General features: G+C 56.5%; 1 protein-coding gene across 5 annotated transcripts in view; it reads left to right on the top strand.

Annotated features, from left to right (window-relative positions):
- The window catches only part of PRDM16 (PR/SET domain 16), a 301,558-nt gene that overhangs the window by 254,110 nt on the left and 34,576 nt on the right, over positions 1 to 12,872 (top strand). For all 5 annotated transcript variants that reach the window (XM_068158186.1, XM_068158185.1, XM_068158184.1 and 2 more), the window contains exons 5-6: positions 6,258 to 6,360; positions 12,386 to 12,584. In XM_068158186.1, the coding sequence (XP_068014287.1) occupies positions 6,258 to 6,360; positions 12,386 to 12,584 (302 nt within the window). The remainder of the gene's footprint in view (positions 1 to 6,257; positions 6,361 to 12,385; positions 12,585 to 12,872) is intronic.

Below are 12,872 nucleotides of genomic sequence, written 5' to 3'. Positions count from 1 at the left end.
GGAGCTGCTGCTGGGGGCTGGTGTGCCGAGCATCCCGCGGGGGAGAGTGGGGAGATCTGGGCAAGAGGAGACCTCAGAGAGGGAAGATCTCAAAGAGAGGAGATCTCAGAGGGAAGATCACAAAGAGAGGATCTCAGAGAGGGAAGATCACAAAGAGAAGAGACCTCAGAGAGGAGAGATCCCAGGCCCTGACCAGAGTGACTCCTAACGCCGGAAGCATCAGTTTTCAGAGTGACTAAGCACTGCTGCTCTCTCCCCACCGCTCTCTCCCAGCGCTGCCTTTAACTTCATTTAATTTCTCACTCCTAGCAGAGCACTTTTGTTTTTGCTTCCCTTGCCTGCAACAGGGACTCAGAAAGCAGGGAGAAAGGCTTCAGCACTCCCGTGCAGCAGGCAGGCAACGATTTTGCCTGGCAAAGGTTTGTTTGCAAGCACATAAAGCAAAGAAAAGCTTCTGCGGGAGGAGATTTACCCCCGAAAGAACAAAGCAGCTTTGCGGTGGGAAGAGCCCGGACAAGCTTTTGATCTATTGAGGAAAACAAACAAGTTCACCTGGGGAGGAGATGGTCCTTTGCACACACACACACAGAGCCCAGACCTCCTCCTGCTCTTCTTTACACTCCAGAACGTTCCCAGCAACGCCCAGAGAATTTCCCTGGAATTTTGGTGAAGGAATTGAGAGCAGAATGTGGACTTTTGAGTGCTGGAGGGGTTCTCCCGCTGCCCTGAAGTGCTGCTACTTAGAAAGAGAACAGTTGAGAATAGTTTTCAATTGTGAAACCAATTTTTTCCCCCCCCCACCTAAAGAACTGTTCCTCATTTCCCTTCCTATTTGTTCTCGCTTGGTAGGTAGCTTAAACAAACAGCAGATCCTTGACCGACTGAGACATTTGTGTTCCTAAAGGAGGACTGTCGGGGGGGGAAAGGTAGAGAAGTGCTAAGATTTGCTAAATGCATCTGGAAATGACACAGGACTTGGGGTTCAGTTGTCGGTGTGGCTACTGCTGCCTTCGCGGGGCAAACGGGGCAGCAGCTCAGCTGTTTTCATTCAGGAGATTGAAACAGCAAGGAGAATAAATGCGATAATTGAAGCAGCCAGGAGTTTTGGGGGTGCTGGGTGCTGCTTTCGTTTGTGTTGCATCCATGGGAGCTCAGAAGAGCGCCGGTGATGGCAAAAAAAAACCCACCCCACATCAGCCTCTAAAACCAGAGATGTTTCAGATGGGTTTTTACGTCCAGCTGCGGGGACCTTGCTCAGGGTTCCCAGGTATGGAGCACAATGACTTTAAAAAAGAGGAAATGCGAAGCCTTGTGGCTGGGCTGAAACAAAGGGAAGGCGACTCCAAAGGAAGAAAACATCTGAACAAAAGCAAAATGTGCAGCCGCGTTCCGGCCGGGCACGCAGGAGGCCAAACTTCAGCCGAGCTTGCTGCTGCTCCAGCCGCGCAGCCCCACGCACGGGGGCCGCTCCCTGCCTTGCACCAAGGAGCGGGGGAAAGATTTGCCTTCATCCCTCCCTGGGTTGCCGCCGCAGCTCCCTGTCCGCAAGGCAGGAACGTAAAGCGACCGCTTTTCGGCTGGTTTTGAGTTGTCTTTGTCCATCACCTCTGGCGCACGCTGCCGCAGCGAGGCGGCGGAGGGGCTGGGGAGGGGGGGTCCCGATCTTTAGGGAAGCTTTGCAGCTGTTTTCCCAGCTCGCTGGTGCCCTTCTCTCCCTAGCTGCACACGTGTTGCTGCAAGGAAGTGGAGATCAATAGCAGGCAGCACTCATGACAGCAGGTAAACAGCGCTGATGCGAGCTGGTTGCCTAAACAATGAAGGGAATACCCGGGCGGACTTTTCTCACTCGTATTCCATCTCCGTCTGCTCCCTCGGCGCTGGGAACAGCGGAGCAGAGGATTGATTCCGAGCTGTCGCTGTCTCCAGACCACTTTATCCCAGAGCAAAGATGCGCAGCTTTGTGCCCTGCTCTGCGATCAGCCTCGGTGCGTGCCGCTGCGCTGCGGCTCTGCGTTATCGATACCCGCGCTAATTGCACCAAATCGTTTGGTTCCGTGCTGCAAAAAAAAACCCTCGCAGCCAGCGCCAGCTTCCTGGCACTCCGAGTTCCCACCCGAAGGGAGCAGTTACAGAGCAGATCCAGGCGGGAAAAGGATTCCTCTGGGGGTTTATTTTGCTTTTCATTTTTAGTTCTTTCTGTCTGGAATAATGCTGCTTGAAAAACAAATCACCAAATGTGCTCTTCTCAATCAGCCCCGAACCTGAGCTCTGGTGTTAATTATCTCGTGCCAAGGGGAACGGAGTGGTGGTGAGGCGAGGGCTCCCCTTTCCTCGGGAGAAAGAAATGCTAATGCATGGAGTTTTTTTGATAGAAATCCCGAACAGAAGTGCTCGGTGGCCATAAATGTCCTGCTGGAATCCTAAACCTCGGTGCACAACAAATAAGGAAAGGAAACGCAGCAGCGCTTCCAATTCCTCCCGAGCATCAGTGGCGCGGTTCGTGCCATGGCACGTTAGATGAAACTAAGGTGACTCCAGCAGGACCTGGCTCTTCCCTGCTCATTAATGGAGGCTGTGCTCTTTGGGGCGATGTTTTTTGTTGCCAGGCTGTCGCAGCCCTGGGTTTCTCTGCACGAAGCTGCTCTGTTCTGGGAGCAAACAGGAGAGGTAGAGGAGTTAAAGAGGGCGACGCAGCGGCAGCGTTAGCCAGGCGGGGTTAGAATCCCGAAGGCTTTTCCCAGCGTAACCTTTGTGGCTGCGGCTGCGGATCAGGGGGAAACTTTTCGGTCGTGGTTTGTGTTTCGGTGCTCGTTTGGTTTGGGGTTAGTAGCCAAACGAGAAATGTCTTTTAGCAGCGCTTTGGGGCGGCTTGCTTTTTCTCCCTTCGCAAGCTGCAAGCGGTGGTAAATTCTGAGTTGCGTTTGCCTGAGCTCTGTGCTTGGTCCTCACCTTTCTTTGGAGGTTTTTTTTTTCCAGACAGGTTTGTCACCACACTCAGGGATGGGAAAGGTTTTTTTCTGGTCGAACAAGCAGGCAGGAAAGAGAGTTAACTACAAATAAATTCTAGCTAGCTATCAAAATACCTATAAAAGGAGAATTTTATCCCGCTCGGAGTTGGGAGTGGAATCCACAGAAATTCTCTCTCTGACCCGCGTGGAACAGTTGTGGTCACCTCCTTACAGCTGCACTTCAGCATTTACCTTGCTGTCCCATTTGCACTGCTCAGGATTTTCCAGCTAAGGCTCTGCACAGCACGATCCTGAGGTGCCTCCAGCTGCACAAGTTCACTTTGGTTCCCCCCCCCCCCCCCCGCCCCGGTTGTTTCTCGGCTAGGTGAGGATGGATTTGCGTTCAGTGGAAGAATTGGTTACAAACCTGACCGGGGCGGGGGGGAAAGGTGATGAAAATTCTGCTGGGGATTGTGGCAAGTGCAGGGATAGGGATAGGGATGGGGCTGTGCAGCTTGGGGCAGCTTGTAAATTGCCGTTAGATTTAATTTCTCCGGTTAAAGGTTCGGGCTTGTGGCCACGGCGCTGCTGCTGCTTTGACCATGTCGCTTAAGAACGTTCTCGGCCTTTTCTGCTGGGCACCGCCGGGCTGTTCGTACACTAAATAGTAAAGCATTTGCAGCTGGAGCTGCAGGAAGGTTAGAGGACGCTTAGGAGAGAAGAAACGGAGGCGACTGGAGGAATCCGAGCCCCCGGTGCGGGCTGTATTTACCGGAACGGCTGCGGTCAGGCTGCCCCGCACTAAACGGGGCTGCGTTCCCCGAGGTTTTGGCGCTGGTTGCCTCCTTCCCTCCCCGCTGCCCCGGGCACAGCGGCAGCGGCTCGCAGTCGCTCCGGCCTCAACTTCCCTTCCCTTCGGCTCCGTGCCGCAGCTGCCGGCCCCGGCCCTGCCAGGGAGGAGCCCCGGGACCGCGGGGGATGTCCTCTGGGGACAGGGCTGTGCCGCCAGCCCCGCCGCAGTGTCCCGCAGCTGCTGAGCCTCGCCCGGAGCCAACAGGTTAGGAGTCCCCTGGTGTTCCCCGGGCCCACGCTCGGCAGCGGCCGGAGCCCCGCGGGCGGCCCCGCCGGTGTCGGGCGGCCGCGGCCGGGCCGGGGACACCCCGCGGGCGGCGGAGCGGAGCCGTGGGCGGGCGGAGCCTGCCCCCTGCTGGGGCGGGCTGGGGTCGCGCTGCCGGCGCCGGGATCCCTCCGCTCCCGGTGCCGCTGCCCGGGCGTTTGCTGGGTCTGGACTGGGCAGGGTGGGAGTCCCGGGGCGGGGGGCGGCTGCCGGGGCTCGCCCTGCCCGGGGGACAGCGCCTTGTGCCGCAACGGAGCCTCCGCGGGCGCTGCGGGACTGACCCGGGCGTGCGGGGCCGTGGCGCGGGGTCCGGGGCTCCACACGGGCTGCTGGTGTTGGCTGTAAACCGGTTTCTGTGTTTGGATTAAAGGGTGGGAGGCAAGAGGATAGGGCCAGGCTCTACTCAGTGGTGCCCAGGGACAGGATAAGGAGCACTGGGCACAAACTGGAGCCCAGGAGGTTCCATCCGAGCAGGAGGAGAAACTTCTTTGGTGTGAGGCTGCGGGAGCCCTGGAGCAGGCTGCCCGGAGAGGTTTTGGAGCCTTCCGTGGAGAGATTCCAACCCCAGCTGGCCACTGTGCTCCTGGGCAAGCTGCTGTGGGTGCCCTGCAGGAGCGTTGGTCTGGCTGCTCTCCAGAGCTCCCTTCCAGCCTCACCCTGCTGGGATTTGAGGATTCTCTCTGTGCTCTCTCTTTTTTGGGTACCTTTTTTAAGTACCTTTCTGAAGGACCTTGTTTAGAGAGCTGCAAAAGTCTGCATTAGAACCACAGCAGCAACACCTTGTGCTTGACAGAATCTGCCCTTAGGAAGCACTGAGGTGGTGCTGCTGGTACCCACGAGCAGTGTCTGCCCAGGAGGGCAGTTTAGTTCTCCATCCATACAGGGAACCAGCAGCTCTGAGCCTGCTCCTACAAGCAAGCTGCTGGCAGCACACATCCACCCCACAGACTCTGCCCCTCTATCAGCAGGAATGAGGCTGTTGGGGTCTGGTGGTGTGTCACCCCAGTGTCACTGGGCTTGTAGCCTTGGCTTCTCTCTGGTTTGGGACACTCCAAGTGTCCTTTAACCCACGGCCTGCACCCTTGAAGTGGTGTGAGTGGGCTGTGCAGCTGGGGCATGGCCTCTGCCCTTGGTCACAGCCTGATTCTGGTTTGTCCTCTGGTGTAAGGGTGAAGGCTTGGGAGGGTGAACAGTGCTGTGTCAGTGCATGCTGGAAGGCTTGGGAGGTGGACAGTGAGGTTGTTGGTGATCCAGGGGAGCAGAGCTGTGCTCAGTGCACCTCGGGAGCTCCAGGGGAGCAGAGCTGTGCTCAGTGCACCTCGGGAGGTCCAGGGGAGCAGAGCTGTGCTCAGTGCACCTCGGGAGGTCCAGGGGAGCAGAGCTGTGCTCAGTGCACCTCGGGAGCTCCAGGGGAGCAGAGCTGTGCTCAGTGCACCTCGGGAGCTCCAGGGGAGCAGAGCTGTGCTCAGTGCACCTCGGGAGCTCCAGGGGAGCAGAGCTGTGCTCAGTGCACCTCAGGTGATCCAGGGGAGCAGAGCTGTGCTCAGTGCACCTCAGGTGATCCAGGGGAGCAGAGCTGTGCTCAGTGCACCTCGGGAGCTCCAGGGGAGCAGAGCTGTGCTCAGTGCACCTCGGGAGCTCCAGGGGAGCAGAGCTGTGCTCAGTGCACCTCGGGAGGTCCAAGTTCTGTGTGAGATGGGAACTCTGAGCAAGGATAACCTGCTCACCTGGCATGGTTCAGATCTTGTCTTTAGGGGTCAGCTCCTCAGGCTGTAGGTGAGAACAACCTGCAGAATAGTTCTGAGAAGACACTGGCTCCACTCTCTGAGCATCAGACCAGTCTGGGCTTAGAGAAGAGGCTTAAGTGTGTCCCTTCCTTGGGTTCAGTCTGCCCCTGGCTATCACAAACACCCTGAGCTGACAGGAGGTAGGGCAAACAATGGGAAGGTTTGGTGTAATTCCAGTGAGAGTGACTGGTACCACAAATGCTCCTTCCTTGTCCAACCACATGAGCTGCTGACACAGGTGGAGTGAAATAAAGGCAGAAAACAAGAGCTCTCAGTGGCAATTATCCCACAACTCAAGTGACAGCCTCCCCTGTTAGCTGGGATAATTGGAGTTGGTGGTTAAAGTGTGACATGCAAGGCCTTGCATATTTAACCTGTCTCTCAATTTCTGTTTCTGATCCCCAGATCTATTATAAAGTTATTAAAGAGATTGAGCCAGGAGAAGAGCTCTTGGTGTATTTGAAGGAAGGTGGTTATTCCCTTGGGAACATGGCGCCCAGCATGGAAGGTAAGGTCTCCTTTTGCCAGACAGGACCCTTCTGCACCTCTCACCAGCAGCCCCAGCAACCTCAGCCAGTGCCAAACCGGGGCAAGCCCCTGGCTGCTGCCTGCCTGCCCCTGCTGAACTGTCACTGTGTGCCTGCTTTCCCCTGGTGAGAGCAGCTGCTGGCAGCAAGAGTCTGCATTAAGCTCGAGGCACCCAACAGGTGAATTTGCTGCTCCCCTGGGGGGAGCAGTTTGGGCTTGGGTAGGACTGGAGGTGCCCTTTGCTGTGCCCAGGCTCTCCAGGTTTCTTTGGGTGTAATGAAAATGAGCCAGGCCATCCCAAGGCTGGCAGAGCACTGCTCTGCAGAGCTTTAGATTCTTTCTTTGGCCCGTGAAGGTGGGGAGGAAGCACTTCCCTTGTCACAAGGAGCAGCATGGAGCTCCTGCTCAGCATTCTCTCAAGCTGTGGAGAGCTTTGGGCTCAAGCTGAAGGTCCATGAGTGAAGGGAATGACCAGGCAGGGAGGGCAGCAGCTGCTGGCTCACCAAGGTGGCAGGTTTGGGGTTTCTCAGCATTTCCCTCCCCCCAAAAAAATAACAACTTTCTTATTATTGGGGAAGAGAAGCTGCAGGGAGACCTCTACAACTGCAGGGTCTGCAGGCAGGCTGGGGAGAGACTGTTCAGAAGGGCCTGTGGGGATAGGATGAGGGGCAATGGGTTGAAACTGGAGCAGGGCAGAGTTAGGCTGGACATCAGGAGGAGGCTCTGCACGGGAAGGGTGGTGAGACACTGGCACAGGTTGAGGCTGCATCCCTGGAGCCATTGGCTGTGTCCCTGAGCAGCCTGGAGATGTCCCTGCTCAGTGCAGGGGGGTTGGACAAGATGCCTTTTGAGGCTCCTTTCCAACCTGATGCAATCTGTGATGTTTTGAGCCCAGGACAGAGAGATGAACCATTTCTGCCTGCAGGGATGCAGTAACCCAGGGCTGCTCTGGTTTGTGATGCCAGGGAGGACTCAGAACCCTCAGCACTGTGCTTTGCACTTCCCTTTCTCCCAGGCTCTTATCTGAAGCAGCCAAGAGTGCTGCTGGTTCTCCATCCTCCTCCCTGCACAGCCTTCAGCTGTCTCTTCCTGCTCCTGTCTGCTCCTTTTGCCACATAATTACTCCCAAATTATAACGAGCCAACATTAAAGATTTGACTTAATGTTGTTACATTCCCCCCACCCTTCCCTCCCCTCCCTCTCCTCCCCCCTCCACCTTGGGCAGTGCTCCCTTCCTGCTGCCTCTGTGCACCCCTGTTCCGAGCCTTACATTAAGGAGAAAGAAAAGGCCAAATTGGTTCAGCACAAAGATAATTATCATTAAAAAAAGGGGGGGGAAAAAAGAGGGGGGGGGGGGAGAAAAAGAGAGAGGAGAGAGAAGAGAGAGAGAGAGAGGGAAATCTTTTATCCAAACCCCAGCCAAACACAGCAGACCCCTTATCACTGCAGGAATTTTGAGTAGGGCACTTGAACTCCTTTGAGATTGGAGTCTGGTAGATTAGCATGTAGATGCCACATAATTGTGTTCCCCTTGGTTCCTCTGAAAGCTATTAGGCACTGATTTATTTCCCCCCCCCCCCCTTCCCTCCCTGTTACATTCCTGCTTTGTCCTGAGTGTTACTGATGGAACTTGAGATAGGCACCGCACACACCACGGCTCTGGCAAAGGAGGCACGGGGAGCAGGCAGCGATTTTTGTGTGCCTGGCTTGGTGGTGGTGCTGGTGGTGCTGGTGGTGGTGTTGTTGTTGAGGTTTTTCTTCCCTCCCTCCCCCCCTCTCTCTTTTTCCTCTTCTTTTCATCCCCTTTCTCCCCTGTGAGATACCAAAGCAGCAACCCTTTGTGAAGGGCAGCATTTGCATCCGTGGTGCTGAAAGGAAGAGGGAGGAAAAAAACCTTTAATGAGGACTTGTTCTCAAGGGCAATATGTTTATTTTTGGTGCTTAAAGCAAGGGAGGAGGGGGGGGGGGGGGGGGGGAAAACCCACCCCAAAAAAACCCCAACACAGACCCAAACCAAACCAAACCCCCCAAAACAAACAAGAAACAAAACCAACACAATCCCCAACTCCAACCTCAGTGAACCTGGAGGCTCCAAGCTGGGGACACCTGCTATGGACACAGAAATAGACACCAGGGCTTCTGGAGCCTGCCCGAGGCTCCCAGGGCTTTTGGTCAGGTTTCTGTCGGTCCTCTGGGGTCATCTTTTCACTAAAATGTTCTTTTTTTCCCCCCTCCAAACCCCACAGCTCTAAGCAGTTGCATTTCTTTTCTTAGCAGCCACCTTCCAGAGCTGCAGCTCAGTGTCTGCAGAGGACCTGCAGGCAGGCTGGGGAGAGGCTGCTCAGGAGGGGCTGTGGGGGTAGGATGAGGTGCAGTGGTTTGTAACTGGAGCAGGGGAGGCTCAGGTTGGACACCAGGAGGAAGTTCTGCACAGGGAGGGTGGTGAGACACTGGCACAGGATGCCCAGGGCTGGGGTTGAAGCCTCATCCCTGGAGACATTCGAGATCAGACTCAAGGTGGCCCTGGGCAGCCTGCTCTGGTTGGAGGTGTCCCTGCCAAGGGCAGGGGGGTGGTCAAGATGCCCTTTGGGGGTCCCTCCCAACCTGATGCCACCTGTGAGTTGTTTTCTCCCTCTGAGCAAGCTGCTGTGGTTGGTGGTGGCAAAGGAAGGTTGCAGCTGCAGCAGGAGCCTGGACAAAGCAGAGTTCTGTCTATAAAACCATCCTCTGATGGGGCAGCTCCCCAGCTTCCACCAACTGCACACCCCTTGGGTGAGATCTGGGGCTCTGCTGCCAGGGGACAAGGGGAAGTAGAAAAGCCTCTTCAGGACTGTTACTGAGGCTGGTGGTGGAGTTCAGCCTGCCCTGTAATGCCCTGGAGAGGACAGAAGCACATCACTGGTGACAGGCAGCGCTCTGCTCAGGTCTCTGCTCTGGAAGTGGGGCTTGGAAGTTGTCCATCTTCAGCTGGGCAGGTAGTGAGTTCCTCTCCATGGCTAGTTCTCCACACTCGAGGTGGATTTCTGGCTCCTGGAGGGTGTTTGGGGTGAAATAAGATCAAATCAATCATTTGAATCGCCAACTGAAGTAAGGAGAATTCCATGTGGCTTTGCAGAGGTGATGCTTTCCCTCCGAGGTCAGGAGAGGAGAACAGAGTAAATCTACTTCCTCCATTCCCTGCTTCCAGCTTTGGGGAGTTGCCAGTTTGAGCTTGAGAGAGGCTGGGGGTGTTGCAGGAGCATCTCAAGAGGTGAACTTGCTGATCTGGAGGGCTTCCAGTCGCTTCTGCAGGAGGTCACTCTCTCCTTGAGCCATCTCTGTGTCTGCAAGGGGGAAACATTGGATTTGAGGGGTGGGCTGGGAGGTGCCAGAGCAGTTCCACGTTGGCTGGAGTTGGGGAGGGATTTGTCCTGGTACTCCACAGCTCTGTGGGCTGCATGAGTCAGATGAGCTCCTACTCACCTCCTCCTCTAGGAGTGCCACTGGGACCAGCAGTCAGGTCACGTCTGTTAGTGCCACTGACACTTGGGAGTACAGCTTGACATCTGAGGCTGTGAAAAGTGAAGGCTGCAGCAGATAAAGCCCTGGCTCAGAGCTGATGTGGGGAGGGATGGCACAAGGAGATTGTGGCCTCAGCCTCTGCAGTGCCTGCCTTTGGGACACTTGGTGCTGTCAGCCTTGTCTCTTCTCACCCCAGCTCTGGAGGTGTGGGGGCTGAAAAGGTACCAAACACACCTAGTCTCAGCCCAGCCCCTGCCTACTGGCTGCTTCCCTGCTTCTGTCCATAACTGTGCAGGGAAGCCCTGCTGAGTGCTGGTGTGGGCTCCATGCTGCTGGTGCAGGTCCAAGGCAAGAGCAGGCCAGGCCAGGATGCTGCAATTCCTTTTTGCTTTCCTCATGGAATCACTCTGGGTTATTCTGGTGGTTTGATACTGCTAGGGAGGGTTTTGTATCCTGATATCCAGGCTTCCCTCCCCAGGGACACCAGTGCATGAGGGACAGTCTGGTGCTGTTCTGCACCATGCTGCACAGCAGAATTTCCCTGAGGGGCAGAGCAGGGCCTGACCCCCTTGGCTGTGAGGATGCTGATGGCAGTTCCAGAGGATCTGATCTGTCAGAAGGAGCTGAAGTGGGCCAGAGCTGGGCAGCTTTTTCCCTGAGCTCTCCTTTTTTAGTCACAATCCCTTTTCCCCTCCCAAAGGAAAACATCACCCTGCTGGATTGTACTTCTCTCTGCATCCCTCTCCTCTGCACTTCAGGAGCAGCTCTGGATTTCACTCCTGCAGGGTGCAGCACCACAGGACAAGGCTCAGCTGCTGCTCTCGTGGTGCTGTTTGCTCTCTTGAGCTGTCTCTGACTTTTCCCAGCCTGTGGGCACGGCGATACTTTCCGTGTAGGTGGGACCAGGTTGGGTTTCATCTGCCTACAGAGCTTGCTGCTGCTGCAGCTTGGGGGATCTCCTCTTTCTCAGTCACCACAGCAGCAAGTCACAGGCTGCTGGTGTGTGCAGGGGCACAGGGCGAAAACCACAGCCTGGGCTTGAAAAGGCTTCTTTGAGAGCAGCAGAGGAGGGAGAGCAGTGCCCGAGCGCGGGCGGTCGCTGGGTGTGAGGCTGCTGTGCTCCTGCTCAGCTCACACCTGGGAGCAAAATTCACCCTGATTTATTCAACCCCCCACTGCAGACCTTGAAGCACAGCCTAGGTGGTTGTAATGCATAGAGTCCTGCAATGGATTGGGTTGGAAGGGACTTTGAAGGTGATCTGGTTGCAACCCCCCTGCCATGAGCAGCAACATCTCCTGCTAGAGCAGATCCAAACTGGCCCTGAGCATCTCCAGGGAGGAGGCATCCACAGCCTCCCTGGGAGCCTGTTACAGTGTGGGTCATGGATTCCCCCTTTAGAGTGAGGGTGGGGAGACACTGGCACAGGCTGCCCAGGGAGGCTGTGGATGCCTCCTCCCTGGAGGTGTTCAGGGCCAGGCTGGATGAGCAGCCTGGGCTGGTGGGAGGTGTCCCTGCCCATGGCAGGGGGTTGGAGCTGGATGATATTGAAGGTCCCTTCCAACCCAACCCATTCCAGGATTCTACCACAAGCTCTCCTTTTGAAAGCCAAGCTGTCAGAAAGAAGGGATCAAGCTGAAGCCAAAGCAGAGCCCAGAGGGGGGCAGAGGGGGTCAGGGCCCTGCGGCCCCAGCGAGCGAGCGGTGGCTGGGAGCTGCTGTGTCAGGCTGGCTGCAGGGTGGAGGAACCCAGAGCTATCCTCAGCTCCCTCCCAGAGGTTGTTCTCCTGGAAAATTTACAGCTCTGAGCCAATTGTTTGGCTTGGCAGGATGGTCAGGATGCTGCCTTGTAAACTTAATAATAGCTGCCCTCTTTTTAATTTGTTTGACCTTGACTGCAGTAATTTATGCTGTGCAGAGCAGCCTTGCCTGCCTGCCTCTGCTGTAGAGAGAGCAACAACCCAAACTGCACAGCACCAAAGAATGTGGCTCCTTTCCCCCTCCCTTCCACGGGGCTCAGGGTTTGGGCTCCTCAGCTGTGGTGGCACACTCTGCCCCTGCAGCTGAGTGAGGATGGTGTTGGGAAGAGATCTTGTTGGGAAGGAGTTCCCCCAGGCTTGTGCTGTGCCCTTTGGCTGAGGGTGGTTTGGTCTTACAGGATGAGCTCAAACCCCCCAGCTGCAAACACAGAACTCCAGCCCAGGGCTGCTCTTCGGTGCAGCTCCTGATCCTTGTGGGTCTGCACACCTCAGCCACAGATCAAGATCTCTCCTGGCTGTGTGATTCACTTTTTTTCTCTCGATGCCTAAAGTGAAAGCAGCCTGGTGGCACAGCGCTGCCTCTCTCCCCCTGCCCTGTCACTCGCAGATGTCCTCTCCCCGGGCGTCTCTCGGCAGGTCCCCGCTCGCTGCTGCCTTCCCTTGGCCAGCCCGGCGCTGGCTGAGGGCCCCCAGGCTGCCCCGGGGCCGCGGGTGCAGCGGTGCCAGGCCCCTTGCTGTCTCTTGCAGAGGAGCACACGTTCCGCTGCGAGGACTGCGACGAGCTCCTCCAGTCCAAGCTGGACCTGCGGCGGCACAAGAAGTACTCCTGCAGCGCCGTCAGCTCCCTCTACGAGAGCCTCAACGAGGAGATCAAGCAGGAAGGGCTCGGAGATGGGCAGGTCTACGAGTGCAAGGACTGCGAGAGGATGTTCCCCAACAAGTACAGGTACCAGCGGGTGGCCAGGCCCTCCCCTGGCCTCTCCTCCTCCGGCGCAGCCCCCTCCGCTGCTGGGAAGTGTGGCACCGAGGCGGAGCTGGGGGACAGCTCCCAGAGAGAGATCCTTCCTTTCTCCAGAGGGTTAAGGAATCTCATCTCTAGGATCCTGCAGGGCCCCTGCGTCTTGCACAGCCTTGGATGTCACTCTGGTCTCGTGGGCTGATGCTTTCCATCGCTCAGTGGTGGACCCCACAGACCATTGGGTTGGTTGGGAGCTTTGTAGATCACCCAGTGCCA

The sequence above is a fragment of the Melanerpes formicivorus genome, unplaced genomic scaffold, assembly GCF_026170545.1.
Source record: "Melanerpes formicivorus ecotype bairdi unplaced genomic scaffold, bMelFor1.0.p_v2 SCAF_39, whole genome shotgun sequence".
Lineage (NCBI taxonomy): Eukaryota > Metazoa > Chordata > Aves > Piciformes > Picidae > Melanerpes > Melanerpes formicivorus.
Note: the sequence above shows the minus strand (reverse complement) of the source record. Positions and strands in the feature narration are given on the sequence as shown.